Source organism: Xyrauchen texanus, chromosome 18 (assembly GCF_025860055.1).
Source record: "Xyrauchen texanus isolate HMW12.3.18 chromosome 18, RBS_HiC_50CHRs, whole genome shotgun sequence".
Taxonomy (NCBI): Eukaryota; Metazoa; Chordata; class Actinopteri; order Cypriniformes; family Catostomidae; genus Xyrauchen; species Xyrauchen texanus.
The window spans coordinates 15,967,517-15,995,495 of NC_068293.1; the positions used below are offsets into that span (position 1 = coordinate 15,967,517).

Sequence of the window (27,979 nt, forward strand, 5' to 3'; positions counted from 1 at the left end):
ATTTATAAATTCTTTTGCTCTAGTGATCGACCAATTGGAGTGTTATACAACTGAAAGCATTAACAAATTAGGTAAAATGTAATAAACACACAAGGGGTATTCTGAATATTGAAGTGCTATTATAAGCAATATTTACTCAAAAAATATTTGAAAAAGAAAATTTTCATTATCCAACAAAAAGGTCATCAGGAGATTTTGGACATTGACAAGTAGCTAAATATCGAATGATATTCGGTCTGTGCACATTTACCTTAAAAGCCTCCTGAAGGACAATGAGCGGTTTTGATTGATCTCTTTTGAATAGTCGTGTTCCTTTCCTGATAGGGTGGACATCCATCGTAAGGAGAATGCAGGAGCGGCAGAGAAGCCCATCTCCATCCACTCCACTCCTGAGGGCTGCTCGGCCACATGCCGCATGATCATGGACATAATGGAGAAAGAGGCCTATGACACGAAGGTGTAAGTCTGAATCTTCCACCTGAGGTTAAGTGTGAAGTTACTCTGTTTATCTCATGGAGCTCTTTATGCATGGGTCTGAAGTTGCCAACTTGTGGGATTTTGGTCTTTCTTCTGCAGAACAGAGGATGTTCCTTTGAAGATCCTGGCCTACAACAGTCTGGTTGGAAGACTGATTGGGAAGGAGGGCAGGAACCTGAAGAAGATTGAAGAGGAGACAGAGACCAAGATTACCATCTCTTCGTAAGTGTCCATTTGAGTTTGATGGCTTCCAGCAGCTCCGTTGTGCTGCAACTAACAACTATTTTGATAATCGACTAATCAAACTATTATTAGAACGATTTTTTGAATATTCGGGCGATTATTGCACTGATTAATCATTAGCTCTTAAACGACTATTCAGCTTGTGCCTTGACCTAAAAGGTTGTATTAAATGTGCTTACTAACAATAAAAGAGGACAAAGTCATCTTTCAAAAATACCTCTAAATGACATTCATTGAATTAAAGAAAGACAAATATTTATTTGTTAAGTTTAATTCAAGTAAAAAATTCCCTGCAAAGAATCCTATTATTATCAAGAGTTTTTGTCTTGCTTTTCATTTAAAATTGTCCAAAAAGCATTAAAAAAAGATACATATAAGATAAACAAAATATAAGATATTTAGACTTGCTTTCAGAGAATGTATTTTGTACATAAAGTGTATTTTTTCACTTGTTTATGCTTCTTCCAGTACAGTAAAGACAAAATATACTTATATTCAAGATATAGACTCTGAAAGCAAGTCTAAATATCTTAAATGTTGCTTTTCAAGCAATTGTATCTTGTTTTAAGGAGTTTTAGAAAAATATTTAATAATTTAAAATTATAGGGGGCCTGGGTACCTCAGCAAGTAAAGACACTGACTACCACCTCTGGAGTCGCGAGTTCGAATCCATGGAATGCTGAGTGACTGGATTATGGATTATGGAATAGATGAGCGTCCCCGCGCAAGAGCCAGGGTGCAGTTTCAATCACTCCCCCTTAGATCAAGTCACTTCATGTGATTTTTTTATTTTTTAATAATTCCCTCATACTTTGAGATTGACATCACCTTAAGTTGTTTGGAGTGCGTCAGGACAGTGAGCTGTTTTCTTCCTCTTCTCCATCATGCACTCGAGCTGAAGTGCTCCTCTTGTGCGCCATAATTAGAGTTTCATATGATCTCATGCTATGTTAAATGAGATCAAACAAATATTTAACATCGGGGAAAAAAAATCGACAGTTTTTATTGTTTGATAGTGTCTACTAATCGTTTCAGCCCTAGTGCACTGATTTGGAAATTTGGACTGATACCGATAGCTGATAATTATTTTGGCAAGTATTATAAATCTATGCTTTTTTTTGTCTGTTGTTTTAAATAAAAATGGCAGTCACACTAAAGCTCATATCTAGAATTATGAATGCTTCCCTCAAGTGAAATTACCCTTCTGAAACAAACAGCTTGTTCAGAATCCAGCTATGATGTTATATTATGATGTTTTGATGCCTGCCCTTTTGCAAAAGCCAGCTTAAACCAACTTGTTTGCTGGTTTGAGCTGATTTAAACTGGCTTTTTAATCATGCCAGGCATCATAATGTACAATAGAAAATTTGGATAACTGTTATGTACTTTTGAAACCTGTCATAAAATAAGAGAGTACACTATTAAAATAAAATAAGCCCTGCTATTTTCTGCTTTCAATATTGGCCAGTTCAGACCAAGGCATTTATTTAAAATAAATATATATATTATTAATATTGTCAATTTCTTTTTGGGAACTGATGTATTGTGCATCCCTCCTAAAAACAATACTGTCCTCCTCCACTTTTCCTTGCAGGCATACATGACTTCAAGTTCAGGAAACTTGGTTCAACCTGCAAATTTGTTTTGATAGGAAATACTGTGCTTTGTAATGAAGCTATTGATCTTAACGTCACCTCATAATAATGTGACTGTCCACAGTGCTTCAGTGGTCAGTGTTTCCTTTAGTTTCAATTAGCACCCGGGTACAGGTGGTCTTTTGTATTTCCCAGAAATAAAGTGTGTGTACACACACATTTAGCTTTAGACGTGAGTCACCCAATTAAGCCCTAAGTTGCTTAGCTGTCCATATAACATCTAAAACAACTTCATTCATCAGTGCTCATCAATATCAACTCAAATGACTTTATACCAGGTGGGCAAGTGTGTTATCTCTTTTTATGACATCATTTACTGTAGATCATTTTTACTGGAGAAGAATAATGTGCCTTCTTTCTCTCCCCCCGCCCCATCCCACAGGTTACAGGACTTGACTTTTTATAACCAAGAGAGAACCATTATCGTGAAGGGTAGTATTGAAGCCTGTTGTAGGGCTGAAGCAGATATCATGAGAAAACTGAGGGAAGCCTATGAGAATGACATTGCTGCTATTAATGTAAGTGTTTGTGGTTTCTGAGAACTGTTGAATCATATCATGACAAGAAATGTGATTTCCACCCAATTCAAAACCCCTTGCCTTTGATGTTGAAATCAGTAGAGGAGACCAGAGCTGGTTGTCACACTCTTTTCTCCAGTGAATATTTCTCAGGGTAGGTTTATTTCTGAAAGTCAATTTCTGATAACTTAAAGATGTGCCTACAAAAAAGCTATTGAACATTTCCACCATATTGCCAAGAATTTTTGCTAAATTAGCTAAAAGCTAAACAGTAAAACAATAATGAAACACAAAACAATAAACGAAACAGCAAACAATTAAAAGCAGTGTTTTGGCCATTAAATATTGTTATTATTTAAATCGTATACATTTATAACATTGAAAACACCTTTTTGACATTTATTAAAAAATATCCATGTCTCAAGAACAATCTTTCAGTTAAAAACTGTCTTCATTATATAGTTGACACTTGCCTGTATGTATGCTATTGTGATTTTATAGTTGCTATAAATGTGGTTTATGAGGACATTTCTAGTGTCCCCATAATTAAAATTGCTTAAAAAAAACATATGAAATGATGTTTTATTGAAAATGTAAAAATGCAGAAAGTTTTTTGTGAGGGTTAGGTTTTGGGGAGTGTCGATTTCTCAGGGCCAGCAAAGCCTTCTTCTAAAAAATACTTTTATTCTCATTCACCTTTTTGCCTATTTATTTTCAGTCACTTTCCACTCCTAATTCATCTACAAACGAATAGCAAAAAACTAAAAGTTTATCCAATCAGACTTTATTTCTTGATGCTAACAAGCGAAGCGTGACACCTATTTCACAAATTGCATTCCCAAAACCTAGCTTGTTAGCCAATGCAGCTCTTGAGTTTGAGTTCCACCCCATGATGCCCTCAGAAATTCTATAGAATCCCTCAACAGTGCAAGTGAATAGGCATAGACATAATAAATACATAGACGCCCTATTGGCCGCTGGAGCGTACGTCAACGGGCCGCCATATTGCGGAGGGCAACATTCCCATTTCTCTCATAACGGGAGTTGAGGAAAAATGCCTGCCTCATGTGCTGCTTGGGGCTGTACAAATCGCCGCACTATTGAAAACAGGTCTCGGGGAATTACTTTTCACAAGTAAGACTGAACATTTGTTTTTGGTTGTATTTGGTCGTTATATAATTAGTAATAGTAACGTTAGTTGGCCACCGGAGTTAGTCAGACTAAAATAGCTTGCTTGCGAGCTGTGAAAGTTGAGACATGAGTTGACATGATTTATAGTATAGTTTTATCTTATATTTTATATTATAAAGTAAATTTCCTGAAAATCAAAATATTTTCTTAAAACTGACTTTTATGACAAGTACTTGTTACACCATGTACGAACCACTGAAATCGGTTGATAAATGTAAACGTTATTTTTGTTTTTATCCAGAAAAACCGCAACTCATCCGTTTACTTGCATTTGATTACAGCGCAGTCTTGCCCTCCACAAAATGGCGGACGCGTTGACGTATCGCAGCAACGTTCCAAAGCGGCCAATAGGGCGTCTATGTATTAATTATGTCTATGGTGAATAGGCATCTAAAGTCAGATTGTCAGATTCATCAGCCAATCAGATTTATTTGTTCTTGGTGGGTGTGGTCTTTAGGATATGTCCAGGTCAGGCTTTCTGCTGGCCTTGAGTGAATCAATCACGTAACATGACACAGTGTCCCCTATAGGCTTGGAATAGTATTGCAACCTAGGAATGATATCACGGAACACAACATAATGTATAATGTCCATAGGCATAGGGTGTCTTATTAATTGTGAAACTATGTTTTCTTATGGCATGAACCGCAGTGAAGGCCTAGACTTCAAATGCATGGGCCACCAAGGGTTTAGGGGTAGGGTTAGGGGATAGAATCTATAGTTCGTACAGTATAAAAATAATTATGTCTAGTTATTTTAAGGATAACCGCACTAACGTGTGTGTGTGTGTGTGTGTGTGTGTGTGTGTGTGTGTGTGAGTGTGAGCGTGTATTTATCACTTTGTGGGGACCAAATGTCCCCATAAGGATAGTAAAACCCAAAATGTTTGACCTTGTGGGGACATTTTGTCGGTCCCCATGAGGAAAACAGCTTATAAATCATACTAAATGATGTTTTTTGAAAATGTAAAAATGCAGAAAGTTTTCTGTGAGGGTTAGGTTTAGGGGTAGGGTTAGGTTTAGGGGATAAAATATAAAGTTTGTACAGTATAAAAACCATTATGTCTATGGAAAGTCCCCATAAAACATGGAAACACAACATGTGTGTGTGTGTGTGTGTGTGTGTGTGTGTGTGTGTGTGTGTGTGTGTGTGTGTGTGTGTGTGAATTTTAGTTAAAACTATAAAATCTAAATAATCTGAAAAGGCTTTTAGGTGGTTCGTCTGTTTGTTGGTTTATGGGAAACAGCCCTGAGTCAGCCTGTCCCCTGCTGTGCATACTGAGAACACACTGTCATCCTGTCAACAGTCGTTCACACAGATTTGCATGCACATGTACTTCATTCAACCTGTTTATACTCATGACATCAAAGGCTATGACATCATCATCCTGTGCCTGGGGAAGGTGAAGCCATAGACTGAGAGCAAATACAGTAACAATAGCATCATCAGTCTCATTTACACTGTCACATTTTAAACGTCTTATCATGTTCTATGAGTCATTTATCTTGAGGACAAGGCATCTATCAAATAGAGATCAAATTTATGCAGTTTCATTCATACTTGTGCATTAGTCAGTCCTCAGTCAGGCGTACAGTAAATTATTCATGCTGGGATCAAGTGTTTTTGCGACAGTTTCATGTGTAACTCTTTGTTAGTCGATCCCTGTGTCCTTCATTTCTGTCTCAGTGAAAGAGAAGCATGGCAGTTTTTAGCTTTTAATGAAAAAGCAGGTGTTTTAGGTCTGACTTTCTCTATCAAGACTGAACATCATTTAAACTTCTTATCTAAAACTACTTGCAAGATAAATTATGTACCGGGTTGATGGAGCCACCTAGCGAGACAGTAGATATCTTGCAAGATGTTACTTTAATTCTTGAAAATGAAGAACAGGAACAGTCCTTTTAGCAAGAGTGTCAAGCGACAGTGTTTGCTTTTAAGTTTTATCAATATCCACATGGTTAAAGAGAACATGAAATCAAAATGTGACTTTTGTGGCTTTTAAGTCATACACATACATACACTTTTAATTCACATTTAAAAATGTTAGTCTCTTTCTTCTGGGAAAACGGACTAAAAATATTGATGACTAATTTTTCACTACACAGATTTGTTCAATCAAATGCTCTCTATAATGAGAATGTCCCGCCCCTAATAACATCTGCAAGTAGCAAATCAGAGATCATCATTGTCGCAGACACTAAAGGCTTTTGCTATTAGAAAATTGGAAAAATGTCCTTACCAAGCTGTTTCAATAGAAAATACATCAACACAAAAGAAAACTGGGCTCATCAAGCAGTTTCACTGGTACTTTTTTGTTTGTACAGCTGAGAAACACATGGAAACTGAGAAATATACAGATATCTCTGAAATGAGTTTGAATGAGGAAAAACACGACAGGTTGAGGTTTTGCACTGGGTAATCATTCTTAATCCATAATGTTTTTTCTCTTGCAGCAAAACACCAACCTTATTCCTGGACTGAGCCTGAGCACAATGGGCATCTTTTCCAACAATCTGTCAGTATTGCCACCAACTGCTGGTCCTCGAGGTGTCCCACACATACCCCCAACTGGCTACAACCCCTTTCTTGTAAGTGCAAACCACAGTATGGGATTGATTATGTAACTGCAATATATTTGGATGTTTCAGACAGGATTGGACAAAGTTAAAAATTTAAGAATTGGCTTCATTTCAATTCATAGCTTACACAATGCACTTACAAAAAACACTATGCCAGGGTTCATCAATTAGTTTTCACCAAAGGCCAAATTCTGTCAACAATACAAATCAAGAGCCTCGGCCGTCGATGTAATGACAATAACTATTGTTGTTTTTATTATTAAAAGAGTTACACATGAATATTAATATTTTTTATTAGTTCTTTTTCTCAGTATTAGTAGTCTGTTTTATTTATTCAAACAATTATGAAAATTTTGCTTGTATATAGATACACACCTACACAACTTTGCCTGCTGAAAAAAAAAACTTTAATGAACAGTCTGGATCTCCATTTCCTCCTTGAGAGTCAACTGTTCCTGCTCATCTCCAAATGGGATCTCCTGCACTTTCCCTAATTGCAGATTAAATTATTAGACATATTAGCATTAATATTGTTATTGTTCTTAAGGATAATATAACAACTGCGCTGACTACCGCACCTGGAGTCACGAGTTCGAATCCAGGGTGTGCTGAGTGACTCCAGTCCGGTCTCCTAAGCAACCAAATTGGCGTGGTTGCTAGGGAGGGTAGAGTCACATGGGGTAAACTCATGGTCGCGATTAGTGGTTCTCGCTCTCAATGTGGCGCGTAGTGAGTTGTGCGTGGATTGTGGAGAATAGCATGAGCCTCAACATTGTGAGTCTTTGCGGTGTCATGCACAGCGAGCCACGTAATAAAATGCGCAGATTGACTGTCTCAGAAGCAGCGTAACCGCGCCACCACGAGGATCTAGTAAGTAGTGGGAATTGGGCATTCCATGGGGACCTCCCAAAAGAAAAACATATATATATATATATATATATATCTGGCTATGCATAATATACAAGCCTTTAGCCCGCGCCAAATATTTGATGTGGCCCGTGGGCCACCTATTCAGAAACCATGCACTCAGTCATGTAGTGTATGAATTTTCAAAGTGTAGAATCGTCCCAAATGGAACACTTAACGTTTTGTTACTACACGGAAGCTAGCACGGAGTTTCAAACTCACACGATGTGTTGCCGCTAAATTTAACGCATTAGCCAACCTCAGTTCAACAATTGCATCTCAAATAATTAGCATATTCACACAGCGTGTGGTGATGGTAATGCATTCAACTCACAGTTGTAATGTGTTGCCTTCACTGAGGTTTCACTAGATGCTACATTCTTCATTATTTACCATTGCTTTGTCAGGCCAGCATCGAAGCCAAGTAACTCCGCCCCTTTCCGCTCAAACGGCAAGCTGTGAGCGCTGGGAGTGTCCAACATTCCACACTCAATTCTGGTGGTTTAAAAAGTGCATCATCCGGATACTCGTAGTATACTTCTTTTTGTTGCATTTTCAGTGTTAACATACTACATGCACTACTTACACTACAAAGTGATGTAGAGTAGTGTAGAAGTGTGTAGAAGTGTGCGGTTTGGGACTCATCTCATGAGTTGGAATTTGATTGAATTGATCACAATTACAATATGATCAAAACAGATTTTAATGTTTCCATACAGCACCGCTAAATATCTACTAGATTGTTTTAAGATGACTGTTTAAAAATACAGTTAATAGTGGCTTATTGAACCTATTGAAATTTGAACCTATCGATTATATTAGAGCATTCTGGGAAATTAAGTGTTCTACCACTATGATCCATAAAAGGAAAATTAATTAATCAAATATAATGATATATATATATATATATATATATATATATATATATATGTATATGTATATGTGTGTTTTTGGAAATACAACTATATGTTTTGTGTATGATAACATGTTAATGGATAATTCAATCTGAAAAATTTAAAGTTTTAACTTTCTTTGAATTTCATTCCATTTTAATTATACTTCCTTAAATTAAAATTAAAATTACAATTCTGCATCTCGTTTGCTATGTCAATTCAAATGTAGAGATTTGACTGGGATTTTAAAAAGCATTCTTAAAATTCTGAATGCCGCACAACCTTGACATTTACCCTCCCAATCACTTTGTACACCTCACATTGCCCATTTCTCAGTGAGTACTCCCCTCAGTAGGCAGTACACATACACATTACTCAGTTGTATAACCCTTGCGGCTGATCAGCGTGCTGCAGGATTCCCCCTTACTGTTTAGATATGCGTAAGCTTATGGCTCACGGTTGAACTAATGAAAGTAGAATGAGTGTATGGCACTCATTATTGAACAAATGCTAAAAACTAATGCATCATCAGTATTGTAAAACTGAAGAATAGTATAATATATTGTAAATTGTAACAACAGGTTTTATTGGTGCAGTTGTTTTCTTACAGTAAATCATGGGCTCTACATTCTATTACTGACTTGTGATTTACTGTCAGTAACAAATCATACTTGCAAACTGTTGTAAAAAATTAAAAAGTTTCCATCATATGTTATGTCTCGGTGTCTGGTGTTCTGATGTTCGCATCAGACTCTAACTAGCATAACCAGCAAGACATCCTTGGTCAGCCAGCTTCTCTATCAAACTTTGTTAGTGAGCAGCATGGCTAAGTTGCACTGTTGGGTAACCTGCTTTGAAGCGGCATAGGAACTCAATACAATTTGACAAAAACGGCACACATCTTGTGACATAAATTGTTTGTAAATGTATCCATGTCATCTATCTCAGGGTCATTCATCACAACTGGGTGGACTATATGGTGTTCCGCCTGCTAGTGCCGTCTCTCACCAGCACACAGTGAGTACACACACACACACACACAATAAGGCACTCAAGGCCTTGCCGTTTAGCGAATATAGTCATGGTTGAAAGGGTTGCAATCCTAGAGCTTTTATAGGCCAGAACATGGGCCAAAGTTAAAGTGTGTTTTCCCTCAGCCTTTATTTTTTCCCAGTGAAAAAGCAGCTGTGAATTTATTTTGACTGATGACTTGGTAGATATTCACCAAATAAACTGAGCATCACAAGCTAATTTGTTGACTTGAAATACTGTTCACTCATGAATGAAAAATGCCCTCTGACATCTTCAAACTATCACTAAAGTCAAAACTATGAGTAATTGGTTTCCTGTGGTTCACACACATCAAGCAGATCAGGTTCTTTTGAAACAGACAAGTGGTTGAGAACATAAAGTTCTTTCCATTTACACTTGGCCACATCACGTGTCTCTGTCAAACGGATATTAATCCGATCTTCAATTCAGAGTTCACTTCTGTGATTATGATAATGCAGAAAATGAAAAAGATATGATTTATTATTTGACTTTGATCAGTGCGCGAGTATCTCTGTTTGTATGCCTTCTGCACAGATTGTAGGCAAGATGCGTCATGCGTGTCAGCTGTGCTCATTGCCAGTGTTTAGTTTTAGTTTCTTAACCGGTCTGAATCAAATAAATTGTGAAAAGTCCTGTCTTTCCTACAATGTGCATTCGTGTCTTAATTAGTCTTATATATTGCGTGGCGTGAGCCCTATGCAAATACTTGATAGCAGCTTGTGGCAGGGCAGAGGGCGGGGCCGGGCTGGCAGTGATTCTGCCTATCACTATCTCTAAAGTCAAAACTATGAGTAATTGGTTTCCTGTGGTTCACAGGCACATCAAGCAGATCAGGTTCTTTTGAAACAGACATAGCACACATAGTGAGTTTGTATGGTAATTAATCGTTAATCATCATAGCCCTAAAACAGGTAATTAATCGTCATAATCGCAATTAATTGTTTGACAATTAATTATCAGCCAAATTTCACAATCGTGACCCCTAATTTTCATTATTAGGTTCCTACCTTGTGAATTGTTTTGTTTAAAATGTGTACGAAATTTCAAACAGTGACAACAGCTCATGTAAATGCATTAAATCAGTAGCGGATCCTGGCATAGTTGATATACGCAGGCACCTAGGGCGGCAACGCTCTCTGGGGCGGCACAACAGGGTACCTGATCTATCCCCACGTCACAGAACTCGCAAGCATAAAAGTAATCCATAAGACTCCAGTGGTTAAATCTATGTCTTAGGAAGTGATATGATAGGTGGGAATTTAATAGGGGCACCACGTCGGATCTCGCCTAGGGCACCAAGTAAGCCAGAACTGCCACTGCATTAAATTACGTTCCTTTATCAGTGTCATAAACGGTGTAAAAATAAACCCATCGACACAGGTACATTTTTGCGCACTATGCTGATTTTGCTTCCTTAAGTCCAAGTTGTTCAGATAACCCAGATTTAAAAAAAAAAAATTCACACATACCTGCAATCTGTCTGACATGCTTAAAGGGATTTTCGAAGCAAAAGAGTTTGGGAGGAATTCTCAATGTACAGCATGATATTTAAAAAAAAATTCCCCAGAATACCATGTTAAAAGGAGGATGTAATTTTTTGCTTCTCTAGTATAGTGTCTTCTGCTCTCTCCACAACAGGCTCCTGAACAGGAGGTGGTCTATCTCTTTATTCCCACTCAGGCTGTCGGTGCTATTATTGGCAAGAAGGGACAACATATTAAACAACTAGCACAATTTGCTGGAGCCTCTATTAAGGTAGGAGTTCCTGACTACCTACTGCTCTCATTTCAATTCTGTTCCTTGTATGGTTTTGTTGCCCGAATATAAACCACAGCGTAAAGCGCATCTTTCCAGGTCATTTTTATGTGCCCTATTAATGAGCTCCTTAGTATAAACTTGTTTATAATTGGCCTAGTGCCTCAGTTTGGGTGTACCAATCATCTGCACACTGAGGCACTAGTGTGCAGTTATTTAGTTTATCTAGTATTCCACAGAGTTGCCAACGACTTTCAATGAAAAGTAGCTAAAGCCTGCTCAAAAAGTCGATAAATGTCACTAGATGATGGCAAGCGTTAATAAGTATATTCATGATGTCATCGCATCGTATTTGCATTCTGCCTTGTGTCAAGTAATTTTTATTTGTATAGCATCTTTCACAACACATCGTTTCAAAGCAGCTTTACAGAAAATCAGGCATTAACTGAAGATAAAACTGTAATGTCTATAATGTCTTTGAGTCATCATTGTGTAGTTTGATAAAATACAATTGTGAATTGTGTTTGAAATAAGTAATTAAATAATAATTGTATTTATAACCCCAGTGAGCAAGCCGAAGGCAACTGTGGCAAGGAACACAAAAAAACACAAGATGTTTGTTAATGGAGAAAAATAACCTTGGGAGAAACCAGACTCACTGTGAGGGCCAGTTCCCCTCTGGCTTCATCATCATGAATATAATGCCAATATTACTTATGTAGAGTGCAAGTCATGGTTTAAAATTATTAATCTAAGTACTGTAAGTGTTAAGTGATAGTGTTTAAACAAAGATTTTGTATGAACTGTACGATTAATGACTAATGTCTTTTGAAGTTCAGTAACTGCAGAAGTTCATATAGATGCAATTGTCCTTGTTAGTTGGCTGATGAAGGGTTTTGTTGGCAATTGGTTGTCTATGTATTCCATTTCAAGAGTGTAGTTCATCAATAGACCGAGGTGATGCAGGCAGAGATCAGTTAGGTGCATCGCAGTTCAACCTGGCCTGTCATTTCAGTGAGGGCTATCCTAAATCCAAGGTTCAGGCAATGGCATATGAAGTATTCCATGTCTTATGGTTGGAGTTGGCATAAGTTCATCCTCTGAAGTCCATCGTAATAGGCTGAAGTGATGTTTGGCTGGCACCGGCTGATATTAGTCATCATCACACCGTGACAAGTAGCAGTGGAGTCCAACACAAAGCAGGAATGGAGCTGGATCTAGCCGGTTCTGGTGACCTCAGGGTAGGAGTCCCGAGGTTGAGACAGGGAAACAAATGTGTCAGCCCTTTACATCTGTTTGCTTCTCTTCTACTCTATGTGCTCACATACTGTATTTTAATGCAGCTGAATTCCAAATAATGCTGTTCTCATGTACATATTTGATCGGTTTCTGTTGTCAGGCAATGGAACGAGTATGAAACAGTGACTGAAATGCCGCCAATTAAGACTACATGTTAACCAGTGGTCTCTTCCAAGCAATTTACAAGCTGCTGCTCTGCACTGTTTAAATTTTGATTTTATAACATAATTTAAAGACAGTGGCTGTGCTGTGATTTTCGGCTATATTTAAATGTAAAATCATCACTCAGAGAGAATGTTAGAAGCGACAGAATGTATTATTTTTTCTCACGCACAGCACACAGCCTCCATCTGTGTAACAGTGAGAAGCAAGAAAAATAATGGTCAAATTAAATTGCTTAAATTAAAACAAAGGAGGAGCAAACTATACAAGTTGGCCCTTGGCAACTCTGTTTGCACATGTGCAGCTCTTTCACATCTGTGTCAGTGGTCGTGCAGTCATCTGAATGAGCTGCTCCTCTGTCTTCCACACACTGAATAGAGTAGATTCAGAGAGGGGTGTGCCTGCGGCGGGAAAGCACGACCTTGCGCTCGCATGGTAGTACTGGTAACTCGTCTACGGAAAGTAGCAAGTAAAGTAAAGGTTTATCCAAAAAGTCGCTAGATTTGTTGCTAGGTGCGTTTTAGAAAAAAAGTCGCTAAATCTAGCGACACAGTCGCTAAATTGGCAACACTGGTATTCCATTCTGATTTTACCCAGCCTCTCTTAATTCATCCAGTCTCATAGACTACTTGTTATCGGAGAGTTGTTGCTTGGAAAAGAGCCTGCTGGTGACTTTATAATGTGACAACAACAATAAAAAGCTGATCATTGTTGTAAAAGGAATATTATGATCCTGATTAAGCAGTCTAGGCCATGTCTGGATGTGAGTCTGGTTGAAGCACTGTTCATGTGTTCTTCATGTGTAGATTGCACCTGCGGAGAGTCCTGATGTCACTCAGAGGATGGTCATCATCACTGGGCCGCCGGAAGCTCAGTTTAAGGTAAAGGAACAATATCAGCCTGTACAGAAAGAATGGATTCAAACTTCAAATCCCAGTAGAATTAGATGAATAGTGAATGCACAACAAAGTCTTTTACTCTTTGTTTCAGGCCCAGGGCAGGATATTTGGGAAGCTGAAAGAGGAGAATTTCTTTACTGCAAAAGAGGAAGTGAAGCTGGAGACGCATATAAAAGTGCCCTCATCAGCTGCCGGGAGGGTCATTGGGAAAGGTGGCAAAACGGTACGTATACTGTAAAATACTGTACACGTAGTAGTTGACTGTGTTGTGTTAGGGGCTGTTCACACTGAAGGCATGCTTGCACTTAAATAGCTAGAAACAGCACCACGAATAGAGCAGAACGCAGGTATCTCTGACAAATTTTTTACATTTACGTTTTTGTTTTTTTTTTACTTGTCATGGCATCTAAAAACGCAGCTCTCCTAAACGAGATGCTAAAATAAACTGTAAAACGTTGCACAACGCCCAAATACATCTGTGTATTCCATGTTTACATAGGTAAACAATTGGAAAAACTGCACAGATGGACACAAAAACATGTTCTGTGTGAATGGCCCCTTAGCATTGTAGGTCATGATAATGATTTCTCTGAGCTCGCTGAAAACCATTTTTACCTTTTTACCTTAACCCTTTTATTCTTCTAGCAAAATGTTCAAGCTGCTTTGTCCCTGGTTATTATTCACTTTCATTGTATGGTAGAGCTGCATGATTATTCATTAAAAGATAACCACACAATCTCATTTCTGAATGACAATGATTCTGCAATGTAAAGTATGTTAACATTCCTGTGGCATGCCTTCGTAAGACGGTCAAATTTTTATTCAAAATTCACTTCAAGATGCATTTTTAATTGTTGATCTATTTAACTTTATATGGCATCTACAAAACACAGTGCTCCTGCACGAGATGCTGAATAAACTAAAACACAACGGCCAAAGACGTTTGTCCAGCACAGTGGGTTACAATCTGCAGCGTGCAGCCACGATTAGCTAAGAGTGTGACATAATCTCTGTTCAGTTCAATATTTTAATAGCCACCGATACTGAAAAAATACTGGCATTGACAAGATCTGACTAAAGGCACACTGTATGATTTATAATAGTCCTTCACGACTGTTGCTTGTCAGACTGTACGACATGAACGCATTGATATCGCCATGGCACACTGTGCGACTTTGTCAGACTGCACGATATACATCCCAATCGTCCCGATCAGTGAACAGGACTCAAGTTACGGGAGTGTTGCGGAATAGAAGTGAAACTGCGAAATTTGCCCACCACTGAGGAGCATTTTTTCTCTATCTCTGAAAGTCAGGACATCAGCATTTCCATTGCTCCAACACCACACCATCATGAGCGTAGACTAATATTTACAAGAAAGATAGATTTTGTCAAATAGGCCCATAAAAATACAGCTTGATCACAAATACAGAAAATTACAGATGTTGAGAATGAATGTGAGTGCGGGAGATATGAGGCATTTTTTTATGCCCATTTTGAACAGGATTTTATTACATTTTGTAATGTAATAATAACAAGGTGCTGTTTGGTTTATAATGTATTTGTTGCGCCCTCTTGTGGACTGAGGACATTTTAAATTGATATATTTGATATAGAAAATGACATGCTACTTTGTTTAGTACCCTTATATCCAGGTTTTACAAATCACTGAAATAAGCATTTTTTTTCTTCAGAATCGTGAGAATCATGATCTTTATTCTAAGCAAAAGAATTGTGATTCACATTTTATCCAGAATCTTGCAGCTCTATTGTATGGAATAGGGCAGCATTCTGTTAGACAACTCCTTTTGTGTTCTACAGAATAGACCGCATGAGAGTGAGTAAATAGAGACGACAAGATTCATTTTAATTTTTGGATAAACGATCCCTTTAATGTGAGAAATGTTTCAGATGAATGTTAAATTGGTTATTCTTTCATACATTAATCTCAAAGGTGATTCATTTTCTAATTTCTGATTCTCAATTAAATATTTATGTGAAATGTTTTCCATTAACTAAATAGTGTTTAGCACAGCCGATCACATCTGTTGTCTAATTGCAGAGCTAATAATCTTTATAATCTTAACCCACTAAATAAACACAGTAACATACATAAGCATAGATTTAGGTAGGGATGCTAGGGACATATCAACATTTAGGCAATTTCGGACAATTTAGCTGTCTAGTGCCAAAAGCTGCATCCTCCAGAGGTCACATTTGTTGGCCGCATATGTCAAGGAGAACAGTAATGTCTCATTTCAGAAAAGCAAGTAGGACACTCTGAATGCAGCCATCGAATGCGCCCTTCTTTCACGGGAATTCGGTGGATGCATGAGGTGTGTCCTTCGTTGGCACACACAACCCATAATTCTTTGCTTCAACGGAAATTAACATAATTTGTCTATAAATTACTGCATGTGCCCTTGATCACATATACAGTAATTGTGGAAATTCCTTAAAAAGATTTAATATTTATCTCCTAATAATGATGAAATGTACATTATATTGTTAAAGAATGTTGATGAATCAAAATGAATGTGGTGTAAAGAGTTGAGAGCTCATACACACCTCCATAGTAAATGATGGAAATCTAATGTGGCAACAAACCCACTTCATTTTTAAAATGCAAATACGGTGGCTATAAAATTAATAATAATTAAGAGATGACTTTAAATAAAATGATATAATGCTTTTTCTTGTCACACTATGCCTTAGTGGCCATTTTAATGTGTTTTTTTGTTGATGTTGTTTTTTGCATGGTGCACTGTGTGGAGGCTGCACATTTTTGCTTTGGAGAACTGCCCTCAGAAAAGCTAATTTTATTGATTTTTCAACCAACAAAAAATATTATTCAAATATTGTATTTAGTAATCTCCATTTCTAGCACATTTAGAGTCATAGAAGTTATTTGTATGTTTTGAGGAACTCTTAAAAGTGTTGCCTAGAAGACGCATTGTTGCAACAATGGAATGGATATAGCTCAACTGTTCAATGTTTTATCAATTATGATGGTATCTACCTTTTTTTAGTATTTACTAAACATTTAAGTAAAATGTAGGTAAAAAGTTTTATTCTGTCATGTACTGTAGCAGTTACTTTTAAGTGAAACAAAATGCTTTTTTTGAGTAATAAAATGTATTTCTTTGCTGATTATTAAATTAATTTGTTCATCATTATACATAGCCATACAAAGTAATATACCTACAAATACCCCCCACACAGACACAAAAGTAAGTAAATAAATAAAAATATGACATTTTATAATACTTGCAGTGGAAGGATATCTAGCTGACCTTTTCATTTATGTAATTTAGTCATTAAATTCACTTGGATCACCCACACAGAAGTTGAAAGCTTTCTGAAGCTTCTGGGTAAAACTTGTGTATTTATTACATTATACAGCTGTTATATTTCTTATTGTGCTTGGAAGAGGGCAGCCTGATCCAAATCACTGTGACCTGTTTCAATTGGGATTGTACTGTATGTTTCAAGAACAGGAGGTTTTGTTTGCCCAGGTTTCAAGGAAATACTTGGCTCTTATCAGAGAGCACAGACCACAGGGGTACATCTGAATCATTTGTAGAATAGAATAACAGCATTGGAAAATTCTTAGAGCTTGGTCTTGATGTAGGTTGTGTACCAATGAGCTTCTGGATCTGTACACCTTGTGCTTGTATGGACCTTATTGACATACTGTAGTGTTTTGCACCCTTTGACCCAACTGGCATTGTCAGTGATAATTAATGATGTCATAAACCTGTTTCTCTAAACCTTTCAGGTTAATGAGCTGCAGAACTTAACCAGTGCAGAAGTCATAGTGCCACGGGACCAAACCCCTGACGAGAACGACGAGGTCTTTGTCAAAATCAGTGGGCATTTCTTTGCCAGCCAGGTAAATGATACTTCACTACACATTCTCTTAAAACTTTACTTTATCTGCAATTTGGTTAGAAAGGGCAGTGATTTACTCTTATTCTGACAAAATGCTACATTGTGTCCCAACCAGATGCAAAAAATAAGAATTATTTTTCCATATTAATTCATATTAATAATGTGCCACGTGAGGTTTTGTCATAAGTAGTCTTGACTATCAACAGTGCTGCACAACAAGACAAATTCTTGGTTGCTTGGCTAATTTTTACATTGCATCTGACTCCCCATGAGAGTTAAATCTCATTAGGCCAGCATTTTCAGAGCATTTCTTAAGACATGTTTCTTGTGGTCCTACAGACTGCACAGAGGAAAATCAGGGAGATCATTCAGCAGGTTAAACAACAGGAGCAGAAGCACCAGCAAGGCCCTCCCGTCACACATCACTCCAAGTGACCATCAGGGCAGCCCCAGCGGGAACCTGCCAGTGAATGTAGCCCTCCCAACTGGAATCAGACCAGTCCGGACAAAGAGCACCGGCCGGGCAGACCAGCAGCCACGGGATCAAAACCAAAGAACTTATTTCTGGGGGAGATGAAGGAGCCACAGGCAGACAGGCTCTGAGTGCACTGCCAGCTTGGGGAGGACAGGGTGGGGTGGGTGGGATGGATGGAGAGAAAGACAAATGTAACTTTTTTTTGTTTAAACAAACCCTGACTGGGAAAAGAATGGGCATCTGTTATCAAGACAGTTGATAAGGAAACACCAACGTGATTGCCCCACATAACAATTTATTTTTAAACTTCTTAATTTAGGCTTAACACAGATAAGAAGCTCCATTAACATGTACACTGATGGATTTGGACTGAGTTGTGTTGTTTTCTTGGGTAGGTAAAGTGGTGTGCTTTAGCATTTGGGGAGAAGTTTGATGTTCAGTTTGCAATTTGAACGATCCTTAGCAGTATTCTCAACAGTACACTAGAACAAATATACTGTTACCTACAGAAGAAGTACGGTTCTTTTTGTTTTGCACAAGCCATCAGATGTGTAGTGCACATATGCAGTTGTTTATTCATAACTTTGTTTCTTAAATTTCTTTAATGATGGGACAAGAATTTAAGGAAGTGACAAAGAAGGCTTATTTATATCTTAGCTTGTTGGACACATCTAAAAAACTTAGAAGATGCAAGGACAGCGGTGGGTTATTCTGAATCTTTGTTGCTTAGCCTGTGTGTGCCAACAGATGGGGTTCAAATCCCTTTTGAACATTTCTCATTGGGCATTTCTTACATTCGGTTTTCATTTTTAGCTTTCAACTCTTTTAGTTTGCTTAATTTCAATCTATTGTCATAGCTGACAGCTCAACAGTTTCCATACTATTTTATGTCAGTGTTTTTGCAGCCTCTGTATTAAGTCATTTCATCGACTGCCACTTTCCACCCAACAGGAAGTTAGCGGTAGTTATAATGAGATAAGAGTGACAGGCCTGTATGCATAGGCATGTTGTAAATGTGGATTAGGAGTTATCACCCCTTGTTTGATTTAGGGGTATGAAAAGTATATAAAGCATGCACCAGCGTACTGGTTTGGCGTCGGGCAGAATCACAATAGAATTTGCACCAAGAATTCTGCCTTAATCTATGCTGAAAGAAATTGAGCAGATGGGCAACTTTAAATGTGATTATATGGTCAGTTTGGGGTGAGACTGGGGAAGGGCATGGGTAAAAGTGGGACGAGGAGGCACCTTATGACCTGTGGTACACACACGACCGCAATTGGCTTTAAACCTCTTTGTCAGGGAGCTTTCTAAATGGCATGACAGCTGTGAATGTACAATAAGCAGCCTTTTAGAAAGAGCGCCACCATGTCATGTTTAGTGAGCTGGTTGATCAGTTTGTTGTTTTAGTTTTTTTTTTTTTGGGGGGGGCTCTCGTGAAAAAAAAAAAAAAAACTGATCGACTGTTTCAATAGTTTGCTGGACATGCATGCATGGATATCCCTTTGTGATTTATTTTTTTAGTTCATTTTATTTGTTTTGGTTCTTTTGACCATGGAAGCTTGTAGCCTTAATTTCCACCAGTCTATGACATCACAGACCGCTCCATCACCCAATGAGAGCTAAGCCTCGTCTTCCTGACGGAAGGTTTATGCCAGTACGCACAGCTTCCATTTGTGTGTATGCGCGTGTGTATATAGATATATATATAATGAGAGAGAAATATTTATAAATCTATTTTTTTCCTATTTTGTGACGAGAGCTATTAGTAAGAAACAAACAAAAACAAAAAAGTTTTGTTTTTTGGTGGAACACTGCCATGTTATTCTGAAGGGAAGTGTTTTTTTTGTTTAGTTTTTTTGGAAGTATACTATGAATATTGATAGTGTACTAACCATAAGAACAGTAAAAGAATCACCACAACACTTTGATCAGAATGTGATCAGTGCGCATGTCAGTATTGTTATCTACCTCAGGCGTCAGGGTACCTCAGTCCAATCTTTAATTTCCTTTTTTTCCACATTTTGTATGCCTTGTAAACTGAACGTTTTGAACGTTTTTTTCCTTTCTTTTCATTTTCTTTTTAATAAAACAAAGATCAAGAAAAAAAAAATAGACTCTGCAGTCTTCAGGTCCATCTGAGAGATGGATCTTAAAGCTTTCTAAATTGTATCAGAGTTTACTGTGTTCCTTTGCTGGACGCAACCTTGTAATAGTGCTGAGATTTACAGATTGTATAATTGAGTCCATGTGGTATGGGCCGAAGAGAGGAATCACAGGGGTACCTATCTGCCCAAAAAGGGTTTTGTGTATGTGGATATTGATTTCTAAATCAAAGACCAATAGAACCTAAAACGGCTTAATTACAAGTATTCTCCAGGAGCAATTGCATCATCTAAAGTCAACTGTCTCTTTACATTTTATAAAAATCTATCTAAATTCAGGAATTACAGATCGTTTTGTTTTTTTGTTTAAGTCATGTTTTTATTTGAGTTCACTTAACAGTTGCTACATATCAATTTGGGCTGATATGAAAATAAAAAAGATATAATGCAGCTCTGTTCTCTATGTTATAATTAACAAAGTTGTTCACTGGCTGTCATTGTGTTTAATAAAAGTGTTTGTCTGTAATCACACAAAATTCAGATGCAGATGCCCAAATGCAGGTATTTTCATCTCATATCTACTCTGACCACAACGGTCTCTAGCTCTCCTTAATTTAAACTCAAAGTGGATCTGTTGCGGAGTACAGTACATGCTGTTATGTGTATTACCTCTCCCAGACTGAGGCTAATGTGAAATACATGAGCTCAACGGAGCAAAATATGGAAAAGCCAATGAAGAGTTGATGGTCACTGTGTTAGATTCAGGTGTAAGGCTAGTTTGCATTCATACAGTAGGCTAATTCACATTTAATAATCTGTTCCACTTTATAGCTTTAGTTCTCCTAATGTTTTATATTTAAATGTTTTTTTTTTTTTTGAGGGGGTGATGCTCATTTGATGTGCATTAATATAGACATCTGTAAATTGTTAGTATTTTAACTTGCACTGAATCAACTTGTCCACATTACACCTACCCACAACGAGTAGCACAGAAATCAGGTGCTAGAGAACATGGCGTTTTAGTTAGATAAGAAAGGTTTTTAGTAGATTGACTGCTTATTCTTTGAAATTGTTTCTGTGAAGTTTGGCCCATAATCTGTGGATTTTTGTGCTTTAACAAACTTTCACTTAAAAAAAACTGAACATGGTTCTTGATTCTGTGAAGCGCTGAAGGCTTTGCCAGATGAGGCTGTTATTGAATTATAGACTTTATGCTTAATCTCAGGTGTTTGCTCATTGATGGATTTCATGTTGTGTAGCAAGCAGTATGATAACTCAGATTAACTCGGGCATTTTAAATGCAAGTGTAATAAACCTATCAGCCACAACATTTAAACCACCTGCCTAATATTGTGAAGGTCCCCCTTTTTGCCGCCAATACAGCGCCAACCCGCTATTCTGAGATGCTATACTTCTCACCACAATTGTACAGAGTGGTTATCTGAGTTACCGTAGACTTTGTCAGTTCGAACCAGTCTGGCAATTCTCTGTTGACCCCTCTCATCAACAAGTGTTTCCATCCACAGAACTGCAGCTCACTGGATGTTTTTTTTTTGGACCTCAGGTGGTAAAGCGGGTTGTCCAATAATCGCAGGGTTGGTGGTTCAATTCCCGGCCCACATGACACCACATGCCAAAGTGTCCTTGGGCAAGACACTGAACCCCAAGTTGCTCCAATGGCAGGCTAGCGCCTTGCATGGCATGGCTGGTGTGCATCATCATTGGTGTGTGAATGAGACGCAGTGTAAAGCACTTTCAATACCGATAAGTTTAAAAATATAAGTGCAGACCATTTACCATTTCTGAGTAACTTGTGTGTGAAAATCCCAGGAGATCAGCAGTTACAGAAATACTCAAACCAGCCCATTTGGCACAAACAATTATACATGCGATTATATAATCAGAGGTGCATAAAATTATGCAGATATGGGTCAGGAGCTTCAGTTAATGTTCACATCAACCATCAGAATGGGGAAAACATGTGATCTCAGTGATTTGGACCGTGGCATGATTGTTGGTGCCAGACGGGCTGGTTTGAGTATTTCTGTAACTGCTGATCTCCTGGGATTTTCACACACAACAGTCTCTAGAATTTACTCAGAATGGTGCCAAAAACAAAAAAACATCCAGTGAGTGGCAGTTCTGTGGACGGAAATGATGAGAGAGGTCAACAGAGAATGGCCAGACTGGTTCAAACTGACAAAGTCTACAGTTACTCAGATAACCGCTCTGTATAATTGTGGTGAGAAGAATATCATCTCAGAATGCTATTCTGCGATTCGGGTTGGTGCTGTTTTGGTAGCATGTGGGGGACCTACACAATATTAGGCAGGTGGTTTTAATGTTATGGCTGCTCGATGTATGTGCCACACTGTGGGTAGACATCTATCTAACATTCTACAGTGGCTCTTAACTTTTTCTTACGAGTTTATATTTCTTTGTCTGGTGTGCATCAGTCGCTATTTAACTTTACTGATGTATTAGTCGGTACATGCATTAACCTCATACTGTTATATTGTCTCTTCTGTAGTCTAGTAATTAAGCTGTCTGCTATCATTATAATATCCTGTAACATAACGCTAGGGAGAATTGAGGTCTTTTCATTATTTTTAGGCCAACAGTTATAGCTAATTAATTAAATGAATCTGAGGTCAGTTTAGAATTAGCTGTTGTTTGTATTGTTGGCATGAAATATCTTGGAACAATTGTGGTCTACTTTATGCCCTAAATAAAGTTTTAAGGGTGAAAGAACACAAATTAGGTACTGTACTATGTTTTTTTTTTTTTTTTTTTTGTATTTGACTTAGGTTGATATTACAATAGACAACAAACACATCTACAGTTCCTCGCAGTATGACAGCACTATTCTTGTCACATTTAAATCTGGATGATAGAGGAAAATCAGAGTGAGGCATGATAAATTAAAACAGATCAAAGGCTGTGAAATTACCTCCTTTATGCCTTTTCTACATCCATGAATGATCCATTCCTACGCAGCTCTCAAGCTTCTCACATTTGTTTGTTTTGGGCAATGTGATACAGAGATTGGGCTTGCTGTACTGTCTGTCACGTCCCCTCAGCTGGATTGTAGGTAGTGGGGAGGCCCACTGAATCCTTGTTTGCTAACAACCATGTTGTTTTTAAATGTAGGTGAACTGTACTGTTGATCAATATGGATCTGAGCAATAAAAGTTTTCTAAAATTCCTCTGTCCGAAGCTCATCTTGTCACAGCTTCATTGTTGAGTGAACTCTAAAAATTACATTTACTCGAGGCACCATTTGGGGTTCCTCACATGCCACACCAGCAGAACTCGCTGAAGAACCTTCAGACACCCTTGAAAGGAGCCTCAAATATTATATTTATGTACTCAAGGAACTTCAAGATATGTTTCAAGTACCTTGAAGCCTCTGAGAACCATTAACAGTCCTTACAGTTCTTAAGAGTTCTAACAAGAACTAAGAGCAAGTTTCTCAGAGAACTGAAAGGGTGTCTGGAGGGTCTCCAGAGGGTTCTACCTAGAAGTATCAGGTATAAACACAGATAAGAAATATGAACATTTGAAGCTCCTATAACAGATAATTCTGCTCGAAATGTTGCTTTTGTTCGTGTTTTATTTATTTATTTTTTTTTCTGAAATTGCTGCACTTTAATGTCTTGCAGTAACACACTAACATAGTGACTGATTTATGTCATCATGAAACAGAGACCCTCCCCTCAAAATCTGATCACAAGTGGTCACACAAGACGCAATCACGTGACTAGCTGTAAACAGCAATGTGTCTCATCTGACAATTCTGCTTTTAAACCCTCCAAAAAATGGCCACATTCACTTCCATTGTAAGTGCCTCACTGTAACCTTGATTTTTGCTTTTTGAACAGTAAAGAAGGAATGAGTCGAAACTAATTTTGTGGTAATCAACATTATGCCACAAATGCTGTTGTTTGAGCTTAACTTGTATTGAACCCGGAATATTCCTTTAAGCTAATTTGGTTAATATTTAATGTAACTTAATTAATATTCATGAGCCTAGACTTGTCCACATAGGATTCTTAAATTCGCTTCTGGAAAATGACAGTGTCATTCCAGCGGTGACCAGCTGTGTTTTGGATTAACTTTTGCTTTTTGTCAAAGCAATGTTTTTATACCTTCAGACAGCTAGTTGTTATTGAAGACACGTAGTAGAAGCGGCGTGTCCTCCGTTAAAGATACATGCTTAAATGTTGAAAGAGTGGGTTTGATTGCATTGACACACTAAGTTTGCTGGTAGCAAGTTTCAAAGACCTGTAGGTCCTTAAAATCAACACAACACAACAACCCCGTTCAGTTGAAACAATGGCCCGATATCAGTGGCACTGATCACTCTCACCAACCAGGCAATGCCCGAAGTTGAGTGGAAATATTTCTTGAAATATGTTCTTATTAAAACTTAATGCATTTTTTGTTTTGATGAAGATCAAAGTAAAGCACAGGCTCTTGCATCTAGCCTTAATATTTTATAATGTATTATTATAATATAATGTACAGCCTTTGGCATTGCTGTCAAATTAACTAGTTAAAATAACCTCAAACATGAGTTCTGTAGCCTTTTGGAGTACTGCCATGATCTTTGCCATATTGACTCATGTCATTGAAAACACCAGTGCACCGCACAAGTGCAATAATTATTGTAAACCCATCTACGGTAATGATTAATACTGATGATGGTCATTTCAGCACGTCCACCTGCTCTCTCATCAGTTCTGCACTGCAGTGTGTCATGGCATTACAAAGACTGTTAAGCATGCCCGGGGTTACCCAAAGGTGACAGCAGTGGTGATCTGTGGACAGAATGGAAAATTCTGTGGAGGTTATACTATAAAAGATAAACACCCACTTACAAATGTATAACAAGACTGCTCACTGTCTTACTTCGAAATGTATTAAACAAAACTCTCAGATCATTATTTGGCATAAACCTGGCAAAAGATTGTTGCTAACATGAATTTAGAAGACTATTTAATATCTGAGGATAAGGATGATGCATTCTTCCCCAGGTACAGACATCCGTGAGTTTGCTGGACCTATGAGAGGTAGGGGCGTAGCTAGGGGGTGGCCAGCGGTGGCCGTGGCCACCACAGATAGAAGCCTGGCCACCCCACACATGGCCGTACCTTTCTGTCCCAGGTGTCACTGTATACACTCTCCTCCATTTTTGTAACCACGCACCTCCGATGCCAGGCAAATCCACTGTTTTATTATATACATTTTACAGTAAGAGTAATTCCTTAAGTTATATAAGGAGTACACATCTGACATGTAAAATCAAAATTAGAGTTATGGACATAAACATGTAATAAAGACACACATGTCCATTAAAGTAAGTAAGCTCTCGTCTTTTTTTCATTGCAAGGCTTCAGTAAACAATAATAATAATAATTCCTTACATTTATATAGCGCGTTTTCTAGGCACTCAAAGCGCTTTACATAGTATAGGGGGAATCTCCTCAACCGCCACAATGTCCATTAGAAGTTGTAGTACAAATATGTGTGCATTTAGAGACAATTTTCTGGATTCTCATATATTTACTTACATTTCTTTAGAAAAGATTGGCTTATCATTCAGTTTTCCTCTAAATTACAGTGTATCCGGAAAGTATTCACATCGCTTCACTTTTTCCACATTTTGTTATGTTACAGCCTTATTCCAAAATGGATTAAATTCATTTTTTTCCTCAAAATAATACAATACCCCATAATGATAACGTGAAAGAAGTTTGTATTGAAGGTCCCAATGAGCACAGTGGCCTCCATCATCCGTAAATGGAAGAAGTTTGGAAGCACCAGGACTCTTCCTAGAGCTGGCCACCCAGCCAAACTGAGCGATCGGGAGTGGCACAGACTTGAACCCGATTGAACATCTCTGGAGAGATCTGAAAATGGCTGTGCACCGACGCTCCCCCATCCAACCTGATTGAGCTTGAGAGGTTCTGCAAAGAATGGGAGAAACGGCCCAAAAATAGGTGTGCCAAGCTTGTAGGCTTGTAGGCAAAAAATACTTGAGGCTGTAATTGGTGCCAAAGGTGCTTCAACAAAGTATTGAGCAAAGGTTGTGAATAATTATGTACATGTGTGATTTAAAAAAAAAAACTATTATACATTTGCAAAGATTTCAAACAAACTTCTTTCACGTTGTCATTATGGGGTATTGTATGTAGAATTTTGAGGAAAATATTGAATTTAATCCATTTTGGAATAAGGCTGTAACATAACAAAATGTGAAAAACGTGAAGTGCTGTGAATAATTTCCGGATGCACTGTATGTGACTCTCATGGTGCGTGTTACATATGTACAGAAAGAGAGGGATACATATAGAAGAGAGTTCTTAAATCACGGCTAGTTTATTTTTTCTGTCGTGTTTATTGTAGATAAGCAACTTCTACTATTGATTAGACCATTTATTTTTCACGAAAGAGTGGTTGTGAGATGGCATTGCCAGCTTTAGAAACTATACTGAATGTTACAAAATCAATATGTGTTAGTGAAAGAGTAGCTTAAAGCTTTCTTTTCTCTATCTAAGAGCATTACTGAAGTCTTTACAACACCCCAGACAAGCACAAATTGAATGTGAATTCAATGTACAACGTGGCATTATTGATGTCATTATGGCCTTCTCTCAAAAATGAATTCCTAATTCAGTGTGTTACAAAGCTGAATGAGAATATTCAAGCAAAATTGACTGATATCTGAATTTATATAATTATTTACTTTAACTATTTAGCAGTTCCATGGACTTCCAGTGCAGCCTCCTGCTCTGCTCATGATGAAGAGGATCTTCACACATCCAGCAGTGTCATCAGCAGTACCACAATAGCAGGTACTTGCATCACATCAACACCTCATAAAGAGAAAGAGGCCATACCACTCCCTAGTGGCATCACCACAACAATAGATCTCTTTAATAATATCAGGTGATCAGTAATATGGCTTACTGATGTGTCAGTACGAAGTGTCAAGTGATGCTGTGTTCTGTGAAATAGTGAAAAAGGAGTCCCGAGTGCACTTTGAATGTATTTATTTAGTTACTTATTGAATACATCGTGCACTTTAAACATTTTTGTATTATTGAATGAATTTAATATATCTGCATTTTAAATATAGCTTACTGCAAATGTTCGGTTTCATATGTTCCTGTTATTTTTGGAAAATAAATGGTTAGTGTTATAAAAGGGTGTTTATGGTTGGGGGTGCCTCTGATGCCTCTGCACGCATCAACCCGCCCCAACCCCCACCACCCTGTCCGATGAAATTTCTGGCCACCACAGACTGATTGCTGGCCCCGGCCTGGCCACCCCTGTGAAAAAATCGAATTAGCCCTAGCTTGTCACTTCCGTATTGCACACTACAAGGAAAACCAATTGTATACATATATATTGCATATATTCTTTTGAACATGCATTTGCCTTAATTTTGGGCAATTCTGTCAAGTGCTGATATGATGTCTCTAGTTAACTGCTTCAACTTTGATTTCAAGGTTTAGCAGAGTAGGGCAAGGTTGTTGTTTTGTATTCAATGCATTTGGTATGCATTTTATTTGCCAGGCACATCTTTGATTTCCAGAGGTGACTCTGTGTCTTCTGCCAGCTGCTGGGGGAACACAACTTCCTACAAGACTCATTGGGATTCTCTCTGCCCTGGAGCTAATCACCACTGGTAATCAAACACTTTAACCTTCCTTCACACCCACAAAACACCTCAACACAAATGTTGAATTTGCTCACAAACAATGGAGTATTCCTCTGGTTTTAGGTCATTAAAGGTGATGTAAATTATTTCAGCAATTTGCTAGCCTTTGCTATTTAGTTAACTTCAAACACAGCCTAAGCACAACATCAAAA

The 27,979-nt window shown here is 37.9% G+C and overlaps 1 protein-coding gene across 1 annotated transcript in view; it reads left to right on the forward strand.

The window, feature by feature from the left end:
• LOC127658652 (insulin-like growth factor 2 mRNA-binding protein 2) overlaps positions 1-22,288 on the forward strand; it is a 106,875-nt gene extending 84,587 nt beyond the window's left edge. The window contains exons 7-16 of the mRNA XM_052148040.1: positions 325-459; positions 577-699; positions 2,758-2,893; positions 6,538-6,672; positions 9,411-9,479; positions 11,154-11,270; positions 13,538-13,612; positions 13,722-13,853; positions 17,409-17,522; positions 17,861-22,288. Coding sequence (XP_052004000.1) covers positions 325-459; positions 577-699; positions 2,758-2,893; positions 6,538-6,672; positions 9,411-9,479; positions 11,154-11,270; positions 13,538-13,612; positions 13,722-13,853; positions 17,409-17,522; positions 17,861-17,956 — 1,132 coding nt within the window. The 3' untranslated portion in view covers positions 17,957-22,288. The remainder of the gene's footprint in view (positions 1-324; positions 460-576; positions 700-2,757; positions 2,894-6,537; positions 6,673-9,410; positions 9,480-11,153; positions 11,271-13,537; positions 13,613-13,721; positions 13,854-17,408; positions 17,523-17,860) is intronic.
• The last annotated feature ends 5,691 nt before the right edge of the window (positions 22,289-27,979 follow it).